The sequence below is a fragment of the Parasteatoda tepidariorum genome, chromosome 10, assembly GCF_043381705.1.
Source record: "Parasteatoda tepidariorum isolate YZ-2023 chromosome 10, CAS_Ptep_4.0, whole genome shotgun sequence".
Lineage (NCBI taxonomy): Eukaryota > Metazoa > Arthropoda > Arachnida > Araneae > Theridiidae > Parasteatoda > Parasteatoda tepidariorum.
Genome location: NC_092213.1, coordinates 3,016,158 through 3,040,903, shown reverse-complemented (window position 1 = coordinate 3,040,903; position 24,746 = coordinate 3,016,158). Strand labels below are relative to the sequence as shown.

At 29.7% G+C, this 24,746-nt stretch overlaps 1 protein-coding gene across 3 annotated transcripts in view; it reads right to left on the bottom strand.

The window, feature by feature from the left end:
* Nucleotides 1-24,746, bottom strand: part of LOC107436958 (PAX3- and PAX7-binding protein 1) — a 55,873-nt gene that overhangs the window by 7,848 nt on the left and 23,279 nt on the right. For all 3 annotated transcript variants that reach the window (XM_043041306.2, XM_043041305.2, XM_071187197.1), the window contains 7 exons: nt 23,458-23,642; nt 16,456-16,645; nt 14,994-15,117; nt 10,296-10,395; nt 7,257-7,372; nt 4,445-4,644; nt 81-234 (listed from right to left, as the gene is read on the bottom strand). In XM_043041306.2, coding sequence (XP_042897240.1) covers nt 81-234; nt 4,445-4,644; nt 7,257-7,372; nt 10,296-10,395; nt 14,994-15,117; nt 16,456-16,645; nt 23,458-23,642 — 1,069 coding nt within the window. The remainder of the gene's footprint in view (nt 1-80; nt 235-4,444; nt 4,645-7,256; nt 7,373-10,295; nt 10,396-14,993; nt 15,118-16,455; nt 16,646-23,457; nt 23,643-24,746) is intronic.

Sequence of the window (24,746 nt, the reverse complement as noted above, 5' to 3'; positions counted from 1 at the left end):
TATATTATATATATATATATATATATATATATATATATATATATTATACACATAATTACATACATAAAGATTGTAAATACCTGTAATTTTTTGAAGTACAACTCTTTCCATAATGCCTGGTAAAAGATTAAAATCTGGATCTTCTGCTAATGGATCATCCTCATTTCTTAAACTTTCATAATCATAGGATAAAAGTTGACGAAACCATCTAGTTTTCTCAAAATCTCTTTCCTCCTATTCAAAGAAAAAAATTCATGTCTTGAAAATGGTCAATGAGAAAACAAAGATAAAAGGAAATAGAAAAACGGGGGGAATAGTGAAAAAATTACCACAGAAGAAAAAAAAAGTTTCTTCCATCCCGAGAGAAAAAATAAAAAATATTTTTCAAAAAGAAATATTAAAAAGTAAAAAAGGCTTTTAAACAGTTAATAATTACAATCTAGTTTAAATAATACAGGTTGTGGAAAAAAAACACAGATATTAAAAACAAATAAATTAAGAAAAAATAATAAGAGTAGACTTTTACAAATAAATAAATTTAATTGATTTCAAAAAGACTGTCTGCTGCAGCAATGCAGAGATGCATACGCTTAGTGAAATTTTAAGCTATGAGCCATAAGTCTTCTACCTTTAATCTGTCTTATTTCCGCTGAACCGATTGCTTTAGAGAGTCTGAACTTCAATGTGAAACGAATGAGTGCAGAACAAACAAACGATTTCATAATATCGTTTTTCTTGCTGGAATAACCCGAAAATAACATATCTTTTGCCTGACATCATAAAAAATCCACACAAAAAAAGGGGAAAAAAACACTATGCAACCAAAGGTTTAAAATATTTTATAATTAATGTGGAAGACAAAAAGAAATGAATGCAAAAATTAAAAAGAAATTGATTATCTCTTATAATACGATGCAATAACTTTGTTGGAATTTTTTTGCCACACGCTGTAATATTAATTTTCAAGCCTTTTAAATAATTTTTAAATAAGTGAAAATTAAAAAATAACATTTACGAAATTAATTTAACGAATTTCTTAAGAAAATGAAATAACTGTCGTTTTTCAATATTTGATGTATATTAAAACTAAAGTAAATTAAAACCTAACTTTTATGATTTTAATGGAGAACTATTAAATCATGTATAATTAAGTTTTTTTAAATTTACTAAATTAACAAATCATATAATAAACATATAAACTACTAAACAACACATATGGAATGGACAATTGCAAACAGCATACCAATTTTTATAAGCAAATACTGTAAAGAATGAATGTTCAAAATAACTTTTGAATAACATGATCTTAAAAAATGACAAACATGATAAAAAACATGATCTTACTTTTAAAATTCTATATAGAACTTAAGAAGAAAATATAAAGATAGAAAGTAGTTGTTTTAAGAAAATAGACGTGAAAAACTTTTAACTTTCAGGTATTATTTTATATTTAGTTCATTCAAGTTTTCCTCATAGCTTAGCAATATCATTTTTTATTCCTTTCACTTAATTTCAGTTTCTTCAAGTGTCTGGGAAGAAATGGGTGTCATTTGGATGGACACTTAGTATTTAACTAATAAATCTCTCAATTTTTAAACCGTTATTTCTGGTGCAACAAATCATAATGCTGAAGATCAAACCTAAAGATGAAAATATCAATAATAGAAATTACTCAGTGGTCAGAAAAAGCCCACTACAAGTAGCGAAACTACCTTAGTTGCTACTTTTTTTCACAAGTCTGTTGGGTAAAGTGCTACTTTTTTTTAAATAAAAAAGAGTGCAGTGAATAGTGCAATACAAAAAAAGCAGTAGTTTGTAATGATCCTGGCAACTACTTTTAATTTCAGTTTAGTAAAGAACGTAAAACACTGGTCTAACGCAAGAAAAAATGTGGGAAACGGTTAAAATGCAACTAATTTTGTGAATTTCATTGGCATAAATCTTTGCTGCTCCATCAATGGACACAATGAGAATGCCCCTGTGGTCAAGTGCCAATGAGTTTTCGATATACTTTATTTCTTAGAAAAATATAAGAGCATTGAGAAATTCACAGATTTTTGATACTCTCCTGGCATTTCTTAAATTAATTAAATCTTCATTGTTGTAAAAGAGGTACAAAGTTAATAGAACAAATTCATAACAAATTGCTTAGAATAACAAACTGGTTCATGTTAAGAAAAATAAATGTAAATTAATATTTCCTTACATTTAAATAAGCCCATTTATTACTCAAAGCCATTACAAATATGAGTGCAAAGTTCTTCTCGTAAGAGTAGGGACTACATTTCGAAAGTACTTTGTAGTCACTACATTTAAAAAAAAAAGCAGTTTTACTAGATTATATTTCTAATAAAGTAGTTGTAGTTAATTACAAAAAATATATATATATAGTTTTTCTGTACACTGCAACTACCCCCAAGTCCAACACAGGTGAAGTCCTTAAATCAAACCTACTTCACACCAAACAAAGCAATAGTCACCTCCATGTGCAAAATAATTCTCAGCTCAACCGACTGAATATCAATACACAGTTCATAAACAAGACAGCCTTTGCAAGTTTTTTTTTTCCTTTTTTTTGGAAACGAATAAATTTCACAATTTTTCATGATTTAAAACTTGATAATTTAATAGGTAGGGGCATCTAACTACTTTTTTTTCTTCTTCAAAAAATTTTTATTTTTAGAAGGCCAACTAGAACTTTCATCATAATTTTTTTCCACCTGTAACTAGTGCTTTTCATTTATTTTTCCACACTTAATGTTACTCCAAAGAATGGTCAGCACACCTGGAATTTTCCTCCCCCCCCCCATCCCTTCTTGGAATTACTTACTGGAGACTGCTTTTCATAAGAGAACAAAGTCTCTCTTTTCCCTCTGCCATATATATGAACAGCTGTTGAGTGCAGGGAATGGGCATTGAGTGGAAAAGCATAAATCAGAAAGGAATGAATGAAGAAAATCAGGGTGGTGTCAAAGGAAATAAAGGATGCAGATGAGCTTGGGATGATCTTAAATATTCTTACAATATTAAAATGTTCAAAAAGAATTTCAAACTTTCAACTGAAAGTAAGTGATGATGGGGAAAAGCAATGTGTGAGAATTTTACACACCAATAAAAGAAAGACCGTCCTAAGCGGAGTCAGTTAAAATAAAAAAAGAGCTGTTTTCTGAAGCCTTATTTGAGAAGCAAAAATGTGGGGAAGAAAAGGGGAATATATAAACTTGTTTTAAATGCTTGGGAGAGCACTTTTTTTTCTTTCATTGTTTGTATTTCTGTCTTTAGAGTTCGATCATCTTTTTCCTCGGATTATTTTTCTTTATCCATAAATTCATAATTCTGATCTTCTGTTGCTTTTTGTTTTATTTATACATTTTTTGTGTTAATATTTTTGTTTCGATTATACTATTTTCGTTAATTCTTTTTTGTTTTGTCTAAATTTTAATATAACTTGTTTTTAAGTTATACATTTTAAATACCTCCCATTAAGAGGAAAAGTTAGACAGCTGTGTTTAATCTGTCAGTAATTGAAAGAGAAAAAGGAACTATAGTAAATGGCTTTAAAAAAGCGGAAATCGTCCCAGGACCAAAATAAAACCGAAAGTGATGCTGAAGGGGGAAGTGTGAGTGACGGGGATGAACCCGAAATAAACAATGAACTAATAAACCTATTTTGCTCTGATATGGAGAGTTCAGATTTTGAAGGATTTTAAGTACACTGGTATGTATATATAGTGATATGTGATATCTAAATAAATTACTCTTTAATTTTTCTTTGAACAAAATTTGTTTGGATTTATTGTTTATTTCTAAAACAAGATTTTGGATTGCTGATTTAAAAGTAAGATCGTTTCATTTTTATTTTTACAATTTTAATATGTATTTCAATGTTTTTTGATATATTAATTATTTTATTCATATTTTAATGGTTACTCCAAATTAAAATTAGAAAATGTTTAATTTTACTTAAAATGTTATTGAAATCGATTTTATATATTAGGATTGTTTCTATTTTTTTATGCATATTCAATATCCTTTCATTGGTTTTTATTTAACTAGTTAAATTATATATATGTCTGTATTTGGAGCATGTGTTATGTCTGTAATCAATACCTGCGTTGGTATAGTAAAATGCGGCGATGGTGCGGCGAATCCAGTGAAACGCTTTTATTATTTTAGCCAATTTTTTCTGAGCGGGCGGTGTTTCTCTGCCAAATTATGGTATGCTAATGAAATACAAATTGAACTATACCTATAACTAGCAACAATTTCTGATGCTGGGTTATATTTTGCACAGTATTTTAAACACATTGACTTTAATATAATTCATTTATTAAATTCATTTATTATAATTAATTCAATTAAAAAATTCATTAATCTCCAATTATGCAATTCATCATTTAAATACAGTTCACATAGCATTAATCTAGAGAGGAAATTTTTTTACTTCGAGTGGATTCCATCCAAGGAGTGCTAACTTGACAAAGATTCCAAATATTTTAGGCAAACAAAGAGGTACAAATGCTTCACAATAAGAATTCAGTTGCTGACATTTCCAACGCTCAAAATTCGTCATGACACCTTCAAGTGTTCCAAAATCTTCAACCACATCTTCAAATATGCTATTAGCCTCCTGTAGAATTGATTCTACAAAAACATATATATACAAATGTTGAAATCTTTTAGTGGAAAGCATATAGAATAACTTGAAATCTTTGTCTAATTTTAATTCTAAATCCAGACTGATTATTAAAGAAGAATATATAATCACACAATTTAACTACAGTGGTATAAATGACTACTTAACAAGTTTAGTTATCAAGCTTGTTTACACTAGCTTCATAGCTTGTCCACTCTAGCTTCATGTAGTGGGGGCTAGTACAGGGTTGCCACTCAAATCTGGAAAAAAAATTCCCTGTGTTTTCCCTGTACATGTTACATGCAATATATTAAGAGGAAACAACAATTACTGTGCTCTTGTGTCAGCTATAATGAGCTAACTATATTTATTAGTTTCAATTGCTGGAAAAACAGCTGAACATACTTAAATAATGCTATAATAAATTAAATAGGTCAGAATAGCGGAAATATCATGGTTAAATATCCCACATATTACGCTTTGAGTGGTCACTATTTTTTAAAAGACAAAAATAAAAAAACAAAATTCCCTGTATTTCCCAGTTTGTAAAGAAAAAATCAAAATTCCCTGCATTTTCCCAGTTATTTTAGGTGATTTTTAAATTCCCTGTATTTTCCAGGTTTTCCCTGTTCTCCCTGTGGAGTGACAACCCTGTAGTATGGGCATAACCTACGTTTAAAAAAAATATGTAAAAGTGTTGTAATTTTAAAATGCAGGAAAACGTAGAAATAATTATTAGAGCCGTGGTGGCTCAGGGGATAAAGCATTCGCCTTCCAATGAGGTGAACGGGGTTCGAATCGAAGTGATGGCTGGTCGATACAAATTCCACCGAAGTGCTGACGTAAAATATCATCAGTGGTCGACGGATCAAGGGTGAGAGTCCCCTTATCATCAGGTTAATCGTGGGAAGTTCTTGTGGTCTTCCTCTCCATGTAACACAAATGCAGATTAGTTCCATCAAAAAGTCCTCCTAAAAGGCAAAGTTCTCCCAATACTTGATCCAGGATTTCCCTTGTCTTCTGGATTGGGTTCAAAATGACAAGGCAACGAAGTTGAATATCGGTAGTCGTAAACCCGAAATTGGGTTGGCTGTTCAACGGTGGTTAAAAAATAAAATTATTATTAAAAAATACTTAATGAGTTAAAAATTTCATTAAATACGATTTTTTGCCAAATTTGTAAAAAAAGTCCATACCAGTCCCCCTCAGTCATACAAGACAAAACTAAGAGACAAAACAGGATTAGTTTTTAGATAGAACAGTAAATGAACTTGCATTGTAATGAACCAGGGATAGCATGNCAAATTTCTCCCAATACTTGATCCAGGATTTCCCTTGTCTTCTGGATTGGGTTCAAAATGACAAGGCTACGGAGTTGAACATCGGTAGTCGTAAACCCAAAATTGGGTTGGCTGTTCAACGATGGTTAAAAAATAAAATTATTATTAAAAAGTACTTAATGAGTTAAAAATTTCATTAAATACGATTTTTGGCCAAATTTGTAAAAAAAGTCCATACCAGTCTCCCTCAGTCCTACAAGACAAAACTAAGAGACAAAACAGGATTAGTTTTTAGATAGAACAGTAAATGAACTTCCATTGTAATGAACCAGGGATAGCATGGCTACATAACAGAAAAAGAAATACACTATATAGTGAACTTGCACATAAAGTGGGAAGCATAACTATTAACAAATAAAGCACACAATTATATATATACATATTTAATCTTCTACAAGATGGCCAGACAAAACTAAATTATATCAGGTTTCCAGAGTAAAATTTCTAAACATTTTACAGAATTTTGTAATACATATTAACATAATATTAGTTATTTAAAAGTTTGCAAGAGTATTCATTTTTTCAATTGAAATTTATTTATTGTTAATTACATAAAAATTTCAGGACATAAAAAAAATTTAAATAAATAAATAAGATTTTTAATTCATGTTTAATAAATTCTGTATCGATTTTATTAAAAGGTCTTTATAAGTATAATTTGGTTTTAAAAAACAATTCTTGTTAAATATAGAAAATGGAAATAACTTAATTATTAATTCAAATAGTTCATTAAAATAACATTGTAATAATAAAAGTAAATGAGAACATCATTGTCTTTATAAGCTAATAATTAGCTAAAAATGTTTTAATGCCTAATAAATAATAGAATAAAACACACTCTGTGTTAAATTTTTGCTAATTATTTAATTGCTATTACTCCATTTCAGAGTAATTTGTGAATTTTCCTGAGACTTTCCAGTAAAGCATTCCCCCCCACAGCACGCTGTGACCCAGGAAAATCATAGAGGTTAAAGCCATAGAGGCTACGATTTCGAGATCGCAACCGGGCATTCAACCCCAGTTCTTCACAATGACAGTTCAGTGCCTTAACACTGAGCCATTGCAGATTTTCCATTAGTATTTTGAAATTCCCTGAAAATGCCCAGTTTTTCCTGTTTTTAGAGAGAGAGAGAGAGAGGCCACCTTGTTCTGTGAGAGAGAAGGATTAAAGAAAAAAAAAAGTTAACTAAATTTATGTGAGAGAAAAAAACATATACGTGAATATTTTGCAGTAAATGCCAGCAACACAACAATAACTGATCTTCACAATAAATTATTACCTTTAGACTCCCTAAACTTGAGAATATCTATGTCTGGTTCTTCATCATCAGAGGACATACCATCTTGATGCTTCACACCAATCATTTGTCTTTCTCTTAGCTTCCTTCTTCTCATTCTAGTAAAAACAAAAAATGCTCAATTACATATCATTAGACAGAAAGGTAATGCAGTCCCCAAATTTATAGTCAAACCTCTTGCTATAATGAACCTGGATATAGTGAACACTCTGTTATGGTGAGCATTCTAGGTGGTACCGTCTGAACTGCTGTTAAACTTATATTTCATAGTGGATCGCTAATAAATTTTTTATAATGGGATTGACTCAACAAAAAGATAAGTTTAGTGTTGATAAAAATGAGGAGAGAATTTCGAACACTAAGAAAACCCAAATAAGTTTTCCATTAACTTCTTTAGTCACTTGATAAAAAAATTGTTTTAATAATTTTAAAATGAAAATACAGAGTATTGCATTTTTTCAGAAGTAAATTATTTTATGGTCCTTATATTTATTTTATTTACCAAACCTGAGAACATTTGGCATATTAAATAAAGAAAGACTATTTTAAAAGCGAGAAGAATAAAGTTTATTATTTCTATCATTGCCAGTCTTAAAATTAGATTTAACGTCAGACCGTTTCCTTGTCACGTCTAAAACGGCATTTAGTCTGGTTTTGGTGTATGCATAAGCTAAAAATGAATAAAATAGGCTGAAAAATGGTTTGTGTTGAAATAAAAACGAATGAAAAAGAACTATTCTAAAACTTGAGCATACTTGTCAACATTGAAGAAATAAAATTACGGAGATTTTAATGACTGACCCAATTTTGGGTTTACGACCAGTAGTCGTCGACTACTGATGTTCAACTCTGTAGCCTTGTAATTTTGAACCCAATCTAGAAGACAAGGGAACTCCTGGATCACGTATTGGGAGAAATTTGCATTCTTAGAGGACTTTTTAGATGGAACTAAACTGCATTTGAGTTACATGGAAAGGAAATCCACAAAAACCTCCCAGGGTAAGCCTGGCGACAAGGGGACTTTAACATGTGATGCGTCTACTACTGAGGATATTTCACGTCAGTACTGTGGTCGGTGCAAGTCGAATGCAGAATTCGTATCGCTCAGTCATTGCTGGGATTTGAACCTGGATACACCTCATTTGAAGGCAAACGCTCTATCCCCTGAGCCATCTAGGCTCGACTTAAATAATTAACACTCAACTTACTGCAGTACAGGCAATAGCATCATCTGTTGAGGAATAAGAAAGTATTTTTGCCCGTAGTAGATATTTTATCACCAATTTTTTTTTTTAATTTCTTCAACGAATAGGGAGAAATTTGAGAATATACAGATAAACAGGAGATAGTCGTAAAATACAGGAGTCTTCCCTAAAAAACAGGAGACTTGGCAGGTATGCTTATTGTTGAATTTAGTTTTATTTTGAATTGAAAGAATTTTCATTAAAAATTCTAACGCAATTTATTCATATATCTATCATATGTACATATATCGTTTAATTACACTGGGAAAAATTTTTTTGCTGCATTTACGCAAATACTTGATCTTTCCTCATTCGGGTGGGGGGATATCCAAATCTAAAATTAGTTTTGCTCTTAAGAAATTTTTTTTATTTTTCAAAAGACATATTTAGTCTATTTTTGTTGAAATGCACAAGTTTAAAAGTGTTATATATAACAGGGGAGTTACATAGGAGTAAGGGTACATCATCAGGATTAAAATTATATAAGAAACCGTGCTCGAAAAATGCCGTTGAACGCGGCTAGGGGCGCTTCCCTCTCATGATCTGCTGAGAAGCCCACAAAGAAACAGTTCATGATATGGAAGCATCACTATTGGCGTATGACGATATTTCCAGGCAGGAGTAGTACTTATGCCATTTTAATCCTGCAATGTGCTTTAACTCTCCTAGAAGGTCGCAACATTTATGTGACACCCTATTAAAAAATAACATTTTTAAACTTGTACATTTTGAGAAAAAAAATAGACAATAAATGTCAGTTTTAAAAAAAACTGTAGCTTGGAGAAAGAAACAGCTTGCAGAGTTGAAATCAGCAATACAAAGGAATCTAAAATCAATTAAAAAATTTCATGCAACAAAAAAAATCAGGTGTTATTCATTTAGTGCTTTTCTCCCTTTCAAATTTTACAAGAATAACTTAATTATGAAAGAAATAATCAATTATTGACGGAATATAGTAACTATAGGTATAAAAAACCATAAGTGGTTAAAAAATCCTAACTGTCAGGCCCTTTTTGAAAAAAGCTGCTATAGGGTTCTAGTTTGATCAGGGTTTTAAGTTTTATACACATACAGGGTTGCTACTCAAAGAAAAGAATAAAATTCCCTACCTTTTTCAAGTTTNTGAACCTAAAAAAAATTTTTTTTTTTTGAAAAAGACATATTTAGTCTATTTTTGTTGAAATGCACAAGTTTAAAAGTGTTATGTATAACAGGGGAGTTACATAGGAGTAAGAGAACATCACCCTATTAAAAAATAACATTTTTAAACTTGTACATTTTGAGAAAAAAAATCGACAATAAATGTCAGTTTTAAAAAAAAACTGTAGCTTGGAGAAAGAAACAGCTTGCAGAGTTGAAATCAGCAACACAAATGAATCTAAAATCAATTAAAAAATTTCATGCAACAAAAAAAAAAATTCATTTACTGCTTTTCTCCCTTTCAAATTTTACAAGAATAACTTAATTATGAAAGAAATAATCAATTATTGATGGAATATAGTAATTATAGGTATAAAAAACCATAAGTGGTTAAAAAATCCTAACTGTCAGGCCCTTTTTGAAAAAAGCTGCTATAGGGTTCTAGTTTGATCAGGGTTTTAAGTTTTATACACATACAGGGTTGCTACTCAAAGAAAAGAATAAAATTCCCTACCTTTTTCAAGTTTTCCAGATATATTTTTAAAAAATTCCATTTCTAATATCGCATAATAAATAAACTTTTTTTAAAAAATGAAGTAACAATTATCAAATATCTATTTAAATACATCATGCATACCTTCTTCCCTCTCTTTCGGCAGCTCGACGAAGCTTTGCATCATCAGTAACATTCTTTTTTTCCAATAAAAATTCAGCGTTCATACCTTTCATTATTTCACCTATTTAAAAAAAGTAGCTCAACGTAAAAAAATTAAACAAAAAAACTTATTTTTAAAAGTATATCTTATTAAAATGAAATGACCATAAATATCAAATATATTTTTCAATTTCAAGCATAGTTTTTATTTATGTTTCTCAAACTTTTCTAAAGGTTTTTAATTATTATAAAGTTAGTCATGTCAATAAATATATGAGAAAATCGGAATAAATTATTGAATGCTAAGTAGTCACAAAAAGTTTACAAGTATTTTATGAATTTTTTTTTATTTAATTTGCTATTTAAGATAAATATGTAAAAAAAAAATTTACATGCTGAAATATTTAAACTTTTGCATTTGGAAACTGTTTCAGAGAGGTTTTTATGACTGACATCAGAATCTAAACAAATATTTTCTGTATTTACTGAATTTACAGGGTTCCCATTCTTTTAACAAAGCAAAAATTAAGGACTTTTAAGGACTTCTTTTTGAAAAAATTAAGGACTTTTTTGAAAAATTAAGGACCTTAAAAATAGTATGATTGTTTATCATTGAATATACATATGCAATCAGTGACAATCTCAATTATTTACCTTTCTTATAAAAGATATTTAAAAAGTTATAAAAAATTAGATTTATATTCAATAAATTATAAAAAAACAATTTTATTACAATGCAAGTACCGATATAATTTTATTAATTAACAGGGTTTGCCAAAGTAGGAACAGGAATAGAACAGTATTATGAACAGACAACTTTTGCCTACGCGGATTGGGTCTTATGTAAAAATATTTTTAGATTGTTATGAGTTAACGACATGTATGAAACTAATCCGTATTCCATTTCTAATGGTTTCATTAAAATTAAATTTTAAAATTAAAGTGCAGAAATTAAGATTCATATTTTTTTTTTTTGTATATGAAGAATAAAAAAAGAAGAAATAATGAAATTTGGAAAAAACATGAAAAAAATTATTAGAACAAGTTTTTTTATTTTACTGTATCACAATTTCAGTTGTGAGCAATTTTGCTTAATATTCAGTTATGCCAAAATAATTCTTTCTCTTCTATGAATAGAATGTTACATGGGTATATTTTAAAAGATTTAACACTAAAAAGTTCAATTAGACTTACGCATGAAAGTAGTTTTCGTATCTATGACATGTATAATTAAGTCCTATTTCAAATAAATACAGGCCCTACTAATATCTAAGCACCTTAAATCATTCTACTATTTTGACCATTAGGCTTTTAAATTCACTGTAATCAGTATCTTATAAAAAATTTCATAGAATAAAAATACAATTATGCTTGAGAAAATTCATAATTTTTAAACAAATATGCTTTTTATATTAGTTTTCGGTGGAATATATAAATAAAAGGGTCAAAATGATTTTTCAAAGTTATCAACACATTCCTATGGCCCAAAAATTGGTCAGGTTTCTTAATTGACAAATACTGATAAATTATTTATTTCTTCATCATTTACAGATATTTATTTGTAATATTTTTTTATCATCCTCTATCATTCTTAATATTATTCTCTACTATTATTAAGATTTGATATTTTATTTTTATCCTAAATTAACAGTTTAAAGCTGAAAGTGGTATTCATTTATTAGAAATTAATCTGGTAATATCACCTTATGAGGTAATGTTTGTAAAAAGAATATTGAAAAGTTTGGAAAAACATATTGAAAACAGTATGCAACTTAACCATTTTAAAATTATTACTAAACAGCAAATGTTTTATAATTACTTTTATTATGAGCTTTACATAAAAAAACTTCCAGATAAAAATGCTATTAAGAAATTAAGAATTAACTTTACATAATATTACTAAACAATCTAGCAAGGAACATGGACTAATTTTAAAGCAACCAAAAATTGGAAGAATTTTAAAAAATAGTATATTAAGTTGCAATGTTAATTGAACAAAATGATTAAAAAAATCTAAATTTAAATTTTAATCTAATAGACATTAATAATAAAAAGTTTGGGATCTTTAAATTGAGTAGATTTAAATTTTTATGTAACAATCTGCTTAGTTTTCATTATGGATTCCAGTTCAAACATTTTTTTCTGATATTTCTTATCTTAGGGCTTTATGTTGTTCTTATAAGCACATGCGCTACCAGTAAAACTGAATTTCTTGAATTCTGTTGATTTTAAAGGTTAACGTGGGTCTTCTACTTAGAACTAACTGCCCCCCCCCACAAAAAATGGCCTGATTCCAAGTGCAGTATCCCCCTTGTCCACACACTATTATTTTATTTTGGAATGCTTCACTCTCCACATAAGAGTATCATTCTAGGCAAAAGGAATAATATATTAATGAAAGGACATGTTTTCTTGGCTGTAGCTCCCTCACACACATTCCTTCTAGTTTCTCTAAAATGCTCTACTCTCCATGCATGATCAAATTCTAGCTGATAAAAGAACAACTTTTTGTTTTAAATATTTTTGTAAGACTGAAAAATTGTTCCTGTAAACTACAGTGATGCTGAAAAATTAAGCACTTTATAAGCCTTAGTAATTTTAAGGGGCCTTATTTTCCAAAATAAAAATTAAGCAGTTTTTAAGGACCGTGGGAACCCTGATTTAGTAGGTTTCAAAAAATCTTGTGTGGTTGAATATTAATTATATTAATAATATTAATTATATATTAATAAAAGAAAGATAAAATTTACAGCTACTGTTATATTACCTTTACAGTTTATAAAAATTGTAGTTNATGTTCACGATTCAATTCCATTTTTTGAAAGAGAAGAACTTTTCAATTTACTGTCAACAACACAAATGAAGCTATAATGGTAAATCGTCTGCTGAATTTATGTTTAAAAACATCAAACTTTCGATTAAAATCGTCTGTGGTCGCCTAGCAACACTTAATGTTGCCAAGGCCAGAAATATCAAAAACCAACGTTCGTATAATTCTTTAAAAAACTTTTACTTATCAGTAATAATTGTGACCCTAAAATGAAAGAAAATTAAATAATATATTCTTTAATATGATTTCTATTGTCTATTTTCTAAACCTATGTTAGCAGCAGAATAGAAAGAAAAAAAAATTTTTTTTTCACTCCTCCTTTAATTAAGAAAATTTAAAAGAGCTGAATTAAATTTAAAGCAAAAGATTATGCTAGCAAATTACTACCATTTTACAACAGATTATATTATGACTAGCAGAGAAACAATACAATATAAATATTCTACAACTCTTGCTTAAATTAAAACAAAAAAAACTTCATATTTAGTTTTTTTCAATATTTATTGCTTAACCAGAATAAGGTTTTTAAAAACATAATTATTAAAATAAATAGAATTTTAATTTTTATTCACTTTACTTTGTTTTTACCATTTACCAGTACGTTTGAAAATAATGCCACAATCATCACCATTCTTTAGTGGTATGGAATTAGAGAATTCTACAAAACAATCTGGAAAGGTCATCTAAAAGCTCTTCACCAATCAAACAATTTTTTTTTCTGGCGGTAAGATTGAAAATCCTCTTTTAGGTGCAGCTGTAGTTTTCGGCAAAGTTAGAGCAATCGTAATTAATTTCCCAAACTCAAAATACGTGAAATGGGTATCATTGCCAACCTCTCTATTGCCAATGATATGAGAGTTGTTTTTTTTAAGTAAGGGCCGTTTTAAAATAAAAATAAAACGAAAGAAAATTTTCATGCAGCAAATTTATTTTTTGATTCAACATACCTTTCTCTTTTATTTTTCAAAATAGTGGCCAAGTTTACTTTCATTCTTACCATACCTTACAACTAGATTTAAAATACCCTCTTCATAGTAACTTGCCACCTGCTCCGATAACCCAAAGGTTACGACTGTTTTCACGTCTTCGACGTGCTGGTTGCCGCCAAAATGATATTTGAAACATATTAAAAGATGAAAATCACTTAAAGCAAAGTCTGAGCTTTATTGAGGGGTGGTCCAAAAGAGTAAAATAAAGCTTGGAACTGAGCTGTGGAGAGAGCCATTGTCATCGAGTAACGCAATTTCCTGTCAGCATGCCACTAGGAAGCTTCATAAACTTTTCAAATCTGCTGGTGAATGTATGCAGCAGACAGCTTTTTTGCCAACTAAAAACGCATCACTGGCCAATATGCGACAGGCAATTTGATAAACATTTTAAAGACAGAAATGTGCATACAGGTTACCTACACAGTACAGTTGTTTCCAAGGAATGCCCGGACATGACACAGGCACTCGCTGTGACCCATTTGTCACCTATTAGGGTGACAACAAAACAGCTCTCTCAAAACTAACACAACAAAACAGCTCTCGTATATTACTCAAGGAAGCTGTTTGAAGGGATTATTTTTTAAGAGCAAAAAAACAAAACAAAAAAATCTAATGAAAATTTGAAAAGGAGTTAAACTTAAATTTGATGCACATAATACACATTTAGAAGCATGTTGTTGAATTCTATATCTGAGAAAACATCGAAGCACATAATTGAAAATTTTATATAGTAATGTAAAAGCATTAAATTCATTAAGGGAAATAAAGCCTTCAAAATATAAATGTTTTGTTACAAATTTAAGTAAATAAATTATACAATTAAATAAACAGTAATTAATCAAAATTAAATAGATAACTCACTGGACAAAGTAGCAAATTCATCTGACTGATCACGAGTATCTAACTGACGACGCAAAGCTAATTTTTGAGCTCTTTGTTTATAGAGATCAAGTAACCTATCATCCAATAAATCAATGTGGGCAACCTGAAATAATATTCAAAAGTGAAGAATCCATTCTTTAAATTTTTTAATACAGAGTATGAAGTATAGGTAAAAACTCTGCAGAATTATATATTTTTAAATATTAAAAATATTTGGCTCATTCAAGCAGAATCATGTATTAGTTAAACAAATTGTGCTTTAATTTTTTTTCTTCAGTATGTGGATGACAAAATGAAGAATTATGATTAGTTAATATCTCTCCTCTACAAGCTTCAAAAAAGAAAATAGAAAAATGCCAACAGTTGATGTATATTAGATTTGATATTAAAAACTGTTCTAAAAAAATTGAGTCACAATTAAAGGCAAGTTTTCTGGATTTCATAAACATTAGCAAGGCACAAAATCAATAGTCTGTTGATCCACTAAAATTTTACTTGAATCGCCATAATTATGTGTAGTCACTCCCCAGTCCACCAATGGAAGCTGCTTTACTGTTTTGGTTTTTTTTATACTCGGTTTCACGTTTTGGTCTGCGTTTGCAAGAAAATAGCAAATTTCATTATAATTGTAACATTATCCATTTTCAGAAACGTAATTTTTCATTTAAATTCACTTTATTTAGATCTAATAGCAACATATCCATGGACTAGTAAAAATATGTAATAACTAGCAATAAGTTTCAATTACGAGTCCTTAATTTCTTAATTATTATCCCAGATTAGTCAGACTACATACTTGAGTATAATTGATGTCGCTGTAACATAATGTCCTTTTATAGCCGGCGTTAAACAGCCGACCTAATTTAGGGTTAACGACTATTAATGTCCAACTCCGTAGCCTCGTAATTTCGAACCCAATACGCGAGAACTCCTGGATCAAGTATTTGGAGAAATTTGTCTTCGTGGAAATTTGCCTTTTTGATGGAACTAACCACATTTGCATTACATGGAGAGGAAAACTATGAAAACATCCCACGATTAGTCTGAAGGCAAGGGGATCTAACCCATGATCCATTTACCACTGAGGATATTTTACCTCAGCATTGTGATTGGTGTGAGCCAGGTGCAGAATTCGTATCCAACCCGGTTCACCTTATTGGAAGGCGAATGCTCTATCCCCTGAGCCATCACGACTCTCTGTAACGCAATGAAAGTAATTCCTACAACTTTTCAAAGACGTCACCAATTTATAAAGAAGTGTTTCGACTGTATCGATGCTGCCTAAAGAGAGTAAAAATTATGAAAAAAAAACAAACATTTTCATTTCGCTGCCAAACGTAAGATACACTGATTTAATAAGAAACATAAATGTACTGCTCTTATAGAATTATGTGTCCTATAAATGCTGTTCTATGAATTGCAACATAAATATGAGACCCACCTTTAAATCAAGACATTCAACCAAGTCTTTCACATACCCGCTCATCTGCTGATAAAGAGAATATGCTGCTGCTCTAGCTGGGCCTTCCTCAGTTGATTTCCTCACAACTTCTATATTTTTAATATATTCTTTCTCATTGGTCTCAACTTCAACTTGGTGTGCTTCATGCTGGGCTTTCAATGCAGATAATCTATGGAAAATAAGATTCGATGAACTATAATAGTTTTAAAAAAAGTCTTGTCTTTTGCAAACTAGTTGTACAACATAAAAATATCATTTAGATGAAAACACATATTTTTTGGCTAATACACAAATCTGTAATACTCTTTGTTTAACACACACGCCAGTTTCTCACAAATCCGTATTTTGGCTTGGACACTTTACACAGTATTAAGACTTTGAGATAACAACGTCTCTCATTGCAGTGCGACCATTGCCAGCTTGGTGACAAAAGCCGTATTATTCAATGCAATTCATTCTAGAAGTCTTCAGACTCTAGATTTGTTAGGAACTGAAATATTTTAGAATTTATTAGGGTGACTTTTTCCCCACAAAAACGTTAGACGATGAACCATTTTGGCTTTGGCAAATGAATTAGGCACCTTCTTTTAATACAGAATCACATAATTTCTAAAGGACAGTAAAAAAATTCTCATTTATTGAACATTATTACAAAGAAAAACAGATGTGAAAAAATTATAATTGTTAAAAGTATTAAAAAGGTACTATCTCTAATATACCACAGTACAGTAGAATAGAACTGTGGTGTACAATAAAAGACATTTATACTTGCAGGTTTTCTAATTTCAGTCGTACCTCTAACACAGTGAAATCGGCAGGACTATCATAATTATTTCATGTTAGCTGAATTTCGTCGTATCCGATACATCGTGAAAAGAATTTATTACATATTTTTAATGCATGTTCTATACTACATTAACCCTATCAGAAAAATAACTTGGGCCCTCATTGGACCAATATTCATGAATCTTGGCTCAATAAAAGTTCAAAGAGCCGTCATTTTCCCGATATGAGAGCTAAATAGAATCGTTCTATTGTACCGCCACTTTACAACCAATATCGCCCCTATATAGGATTATTGGATTCACCCGATATTTTATATTCATTCATCAGCCAATATAGGCCCTATAAAGGCTGATATTGCTCCTATATAGGACCAGTATTAAAAAATCTTGACATCCCAATATTGGTTCTTTGGCGCATGTTCACATAGGACCCATATTGAGCCAATTTTGAGCCCAACTGGGAGCCAAGGTAAAATTGTTGCTAGGGAATGTATGCAAACAAGGAACCAAACAAATTAAAATAAGCTTAAAAGTTTTAACTACTTTATTTTAACTATTTCTAACAAAAGAAGTAAAAAGAAGTAGCATATCTCATAATGAATGATTAGTATTTTATTCACATGCTTAATATCTCTGCTGTGTCCAGTTTCATCACCGATAATCAGCTGGAAAATTTCATGCTGTAAAATACAACAATAACTGATAGCTGAATCATGGACCAAACATGTATTCGTGTAAATCGATACTTTGTGTTTATCAGTTTCGTGTTCAACTGCAAATGAAAAAAATCTAAAAATTTGTCGCAGTTTTCCATTGTTAACGGTGCATTTTTATCGGCTGGAAAATCACATGGTAGGATCCAGTTTTCTCATATTAATTTTCATATTGGTTTTGTTGCCATCAGCATATAACTGACAAAAGTCATAAAGGTACTGTTTTAGTTAAAATATCTTTGTATCACTAATTTAAAGGTATTTACTTGTACTGTTATTATTGCGTTTTTAATTTTTTTAAAATTTTTTTTTTAATTAAGAATTAAAGGATTATTCTTATTCTTATTAGAATAATGTAATTCTTTGTTACACTTTAAGATAAAGTTATTTGAATCGGTGTCCGATCTCAATAGCCATTTTACAATTATTATTTTTTGGTGCAAATTATATGAATATACTAATATGAATTAAGGTTAAAGAGATTCGTTTAATGATTTAGAACTTAACTTTTAGTTTCATGCACAAAGTGATGAGTGCAAACATTGTATTTAAAATATATGGGTTTGTTTGGTAAGCAAAAATATTAAATTACAGTTGTGAACTCACCAAATTTGTATACTTTTAATTAAAAATGTTATAGATATATATATAAATCTAACTATAAATGTTATTGTTAGATTTCAAAAAGGATTAATTTATGACTACTAATATATATTAATAGTATCATAAGGAAAATATTTGGAGGTGGCACAAGTGTTCTTTTTAGTACATATATGTTTTGTTGAATAATTTCAACTGGTTTGTGTCAAGTAATCATCGGGGTTCGTGAGCGTAAGCGAACAGGTGACTTAGTTCCCTAGTTTAATAATAAAATGATAGGATTGTTAACCCAAATCTTCATTCTGCATATTTTATTACATGTTAAAAACAAAAAATGATCAATATTTAACATACATTAATGAAATAATTTTTATTTTCTAAGCAGATATGACAATCCACTTTAAAAGGCCTTCAGTTATAGGACACATCTTTTGCAGCATGTTAAAAGCATTTAAGCATACATTCCTCACTATTACAGCTGATGTTACCCAATTATTCATTCATTTTATGACCTTGCATTATTAAACCTTACATTTATTTCAATTAAATTCATTCCAATTACTGCAGTGGCAACAATTCTGAAAATGTACCGTTGAATTAGTTACTGGTAATAACCGATTGGAATAAGTTTCATTTCAAAGTAAAATAATATAAACAACTGATTGTCATTAACAACTATGATATTTCAGCACTTGATTGATTGATAATAGTCAAATGATACAGCTTAGCCTCTAGATGGGATAGCTCTATTTAACAGAAAACAAAAAAGGATCCATAATATTGTGTTGTTATTTAAAGTAGGAAAGTTCAATAAAAATAAGGATGTGTATTACACTTTATTTAAGTCACTAATTGTTTTGAATAGTTTTACTCATAGTTTAATGATTATATACTCATAAAATCAAACTAGAGCAAAACATTTAGTTACGCATAACTTATGTTACTTCCAAGAATTAAAATGAATGCTGCATTCTTTTGTTACATCTTTATGTTAATGCTGACCTTCAATATAACATTTTCTGGTTTTTGTGCATGTCAATCAAAATTTTTTAATTTATTGCTGAATCAATGAGTCAATAGTAAAACTAAAGAATTCACTTATGTAAAAAAATTTTTTTTACTTGATTGAAAAAAAAATGGAAACATCTAGTTGAATTTCACATACAAATATCTATATAATAGTTGAAACTTCATTTTGCTTGTTTTCTTGGGAAAAGTTCACAGAATTAAAAATTTCCTACATCACCCTTCTATATACAGTCAAACACCGCTATAGTGAACACGGTTTATAGTGAACTCCCGGATATAGTGAACGAAATAATGAATAAATCCCGAGCCTTGCTATACACGGATGTTATTTTTTGTGGATATAGTGAACCAAAAAAGTGAGGAAGTTGGATATAATGAACTTTTTTTGGTCTTCAACTGATTTTTTTTGTAATAATTTTGAAATTTCTACTTCAAAAAAAAATACATATACCGATTTTCAAAACCATCTATAGAGGAGAACGTAGCGATAGGCATTTTTTCTTGTTTGCTTCTTATATCTCACTTTCCTATCCCTAAACAAACAAAATAGATGTTTCCAACCCAGGCAGACGATGCCCCTTGTAAGGTGTCAGTCGGATCAACATGCATTTTCTGTCAGAGGGAATGAGCAATTATTCATTATTGGTCAAAGGGTTGGGCACTAATATGTGTTGATAAGGTCCTCATTGCAACTCCTTCTTGCTCTCAGTTTAGTTTAAAAAATCCTGCAAACAAGTGTTTCAAATTTAACCATGGCGAGCAGTAAACGTAATACGTTCTCCATTGATGATAAAATGGGCATAATCAGAAAAATTGAAAATGGATGCAATCAAGCTGATATTTGAAGAGAATATAAACTATCCAAATCTGCAGTTTGCAACATATGGAAAAATAGGCAATTAATAATTTCTGCTCATGAAAAAAATTTAGATGGCAGAAAAAAGTTGAGAAANATTTAGTTACTCATAACTTATGTTACTTCCAAGAATTAAAATGAATGACGCATTCTTTTGTTACAGCTTTATGTTAATGCTGACCTTCAATATAACATTTTCTGGTTTTTGTGCATGTCAATCAAAATTTTTTAATTTATTGCTCAATCAATGAGTCAATAGTAAAACTAAAGAATTCACTTATATAAAAAAAAAATTTCTACTTGATTGAAAAAAAAATGGAAACATCTAGTTGAATGTCACATTCAAATATCTATATAATAGCTGAAACTTCATTTTGCTTGTTTTCTTGGGAAAAGTTCACAGAATTAAAAATTTCCTACATCACCCTTCGATATACAGTCAAACGCTATAGTGAACACGGTTTATAGTGAACTCCCGGATATTGTGAACAAAATAATTAATGAATCCCGTGCCTTGCTATACACGGATGTTATCTTTTGTGGATATAGTGAACCAAAAAAGTGAGGAAGTTGGATATAATGAACTTTTTTCGGTCTTCAACTGATTTTTTTTGTAATAATTTTGAAATTTCTACATCAAAAAAAATACATATACCGATTTTCAAAACCATCTATAGAGGAGAACGTAGCGATAGGCATTTTTTCTTGTTTGCTTCTTTTATCTCACTTTCCCATCCCTAAACAAACAAAATAGATGTTTCCAACCCAGGCAGACGATGCCCCTGTAAGGTGTCAGTCGGATCAACATGCATTTTCTGTCAGAGAGAATGAGCAATTATTCATTATTGGTCAAAGGGTTGAGCACTAATATGTGTTGATAAGGTCCTCATTGCAACTCCTTTTTGCTCTCAGTTTAGTTTAAAAAATCTTGCAAACAAGTGTTTCAAATTTAACTATGGCGAGCAGTAAACGTAATATGTTCTCCATTTATGATAAAATGGGCATAATCAGAAAAATTGAAAATGGATACAATCAAGCTGATATTTGCAGAGAATATAAACTATCCAAATCTGCAGTTTGCAACATATGGAAAAATAGGCAATTAATAATTTTTGCTCGTGAAAAAAATTTAGATGGCAGAAAAAAGTTGAGAAATGCAGTTCACAAGGATATTGAAGAAGCATTACTGAAGTGGTTCACCAATCGAAGTATCTGGACAAATGTCGATGAATTTGCTAGGCGATTTTATGAGACTACTTTTATGCGCTCGAATGGCAGGTTAGACAGGTTTAAAAAGCAGAATAACAGAAATTCAGGAAAAATTATCTGAGAGTCGGGAAGTGTTTCCATATCGGACAATGAGAATTGCTTATCAGCTAAAGATTACTAATTTTTTTTTGACCGCAAGACAAAGAGTAATGAAAAATAACACATTTTTTGCTACTACATAATATTTTTCAATCATTTATTTGAATAATGTGTAATAAAAGGGAAGAGTTTAGGAACCATTAGTTAAATTGCCTGCGTGACAGATATAGTGAACTCCCGGTTATAGTGAACAGAAATTTTGGTCCCTTGAAGGCTCACTACAGCGGGGTTTGACTGTATTATAATTTCCTACATTCATTCTAATATTCTACCTATCTATTAAATACTAATGGCACATTGATATAACCTTAAAGTTTGGCAAATTAATTTTAAAAGATCAAGATACAGTCTAACTCATTTATAACGAGCACAAAGGGAACGTAACATGCACTCGTTAAATCTGAGTGCTCATAATAAACGGGTCCTTAAGGCAGGGGTGCAACCAGAAGAGGGGGGGGCTTGGGAAGTCAAATTATTAAATTTACTTAAAATTTTTACTAATACTTTCTTACTTTATTACATTAATTAATTTAATTAAATACTTTTCTTAATTTAATGACAACTGTTCCCCCCCCCCAAAACGAACTCAGAATATCCAAATTGTTCAGCAAATTTTTCTGCTTGCACTTTTAAAATAGGTCCACTCATAGGTAAATCAGCACTACGTTGCACCTTCATCCATTTCAATAACGCTTCGTCCAAATCATCTTTCGAACACTTCTTCAGTCGTTTACAGTCTGTTTTATTTTGGTCGTATGCATCCATTAACTTGCCTTTGTTTTTTAGCTGTGTGGAAACTGTAGATGAAGACAATCTATACCTTTTGCAGATTTCAACATTTTTAACACCGTCATCCAACTCCCGTAAAATTTTTACTTTTTCGTTAACCGATAAAGCTTTAGATTAGAGCAATAAGGGTAATTAAGTTTCATTTCGGGTTTTTTTTTTCTCGCGCATTTCTTATCGTTTTGAAAAAAATATAAGACAGAAAGACTAGAAAGATGAGAAAAAAGGTTGCAAGACAGAAAAATATTCGCTACTCGATTAAACCGGGTCTTGCTCGTTANTTTTATTTCTCGCGCATTTCTTATCATTTTGAAAAAAAGATAAGACAAAAAGATTAGAAAGATGAGAAAAAAGATTGCAAGACAGAAAAATATTCGCTACTCGATTAAACCGGGTCTTGCTCGTTAAAAGCGACTTCTGTTCCATAGACTTAACATTGATCCGACCAAATATTCTCATTTTCCTAGGTAAATCCGAGTTCTCATCAAATCCGAGCCTGTTATAAACGAGTTCGACTGTAATACAAAAATTATTACTATGAAATATAGACACATTTATTTTAGGGGAAACAGAAACATTTCTTATAAAAGGGCGATAAAATTATTAAAGTTTGATTAAATACAATTTTAAAAAAACTGTAACAACATTAATTAAATGTATATATACCATCTCTTAAAAAAAAGTAAAATTCTTTTTTAAAAAATACTATGATTAAAATAAAGACTTTTAAAGAAGATGATTTTTCATTTTTTGCATAAACTGAAAATTCTGAATTGCATAAGAAAAAGTCACAATAATAGCAAAATATCTTGAAACATGAATATTTTTATAAAATAAGAAATACCTTTCTATTAACCGGGCTTTTATGTCTGCTGTAGTTAAAACTACTCCTTTTGGTTTCAACAACTTCTCTGGTACAGGTTGAGCAACAGTTACAGCAACATGTTGATTGGGGTTCAAATATGGAGTAATATCAACTTGTGTATAAAGTTGATTTTCAGGTAGCTGAGGAGTTTGTCCAGGTGCCACCTAAAATATATTTCGTAAGCATATTCTTAAATTGCTTCATTTTATTTACATCATTTTATATCTGCAAATTTTGCTACTAAAAATACATTATAAATATTACTTATATCTGGAAATAAAAGATAATATATCTGCAATAAATTATTGAGAATTATGTGCTTTAAATATACTAAGCATTTAGCACAGAATAATTTTTAACGAAATAGAAAATATTTCGTTAAAAATTATTTTTAGTAAACCAGTTAAGGAAAGAAAAAAAGTACTTCGTGAGCATTAATCGTATGGCCGAAACTAAATATTCTTACATTTAATTTAAAAAGAAAGCAATTAATAAACCTCATATAAAAATGAGTACATAAAAAATTTAGTTTAGCTACAAGGCTGTAAAAATTAAAAATAAATAACTGAATATAGAAGCTGATGGAATGGGTAAAAAGTAAATTTTAATGTGAGTATAAAGCATGTAAAAAAATTGTCATAAAAAAGATAAAATTAAATTAATAAGTTATAAGCACAGAATTGTAATTTGTAAGAGAATGGAACTTATATTTTCAAATGTGTTTGTTAGGCAGAATATTAAAGCTGAGTATGATATTGATAAGCTAAAAAAATTTTATTTATGTAAATAAGCAAAAAATTTAATTTATTTTAGAAATATTTCTTGATAATATTAAGATGCTCTTCTATCTGTAATGTTAAAATAAGTTGTTTTTTTTTTTAAATCAATAAGTAAAAACTAAGAAATATAGTAAATATTTAATTCATCTTCAGGGTTCCCACTCTATGATGAGATTGAAATTCAAGGACTTTCCAGGACTTTTCAAGGACCTCAACAAAATTTTCAAGGACCTTAATCTAAGACCAATTTTAAAAATTATTCTCTTCTATTTTACTAGAAGCAACAATGCTTGTTGTGGCAATAATTAATTTCAAATATAATACCTAAATGCTTTGCCTATATAGAGAGAAGAGAGTATATGTATTATGGACTAAAATTTATATTTTTTTAAAAACAACCCTACTGGTTTTACATATTAATTCACAAAATCATTTTCAGCACAATCTATAACTAATGGTAATGAGGTGTTAATGGTGAAATCCTTTAAT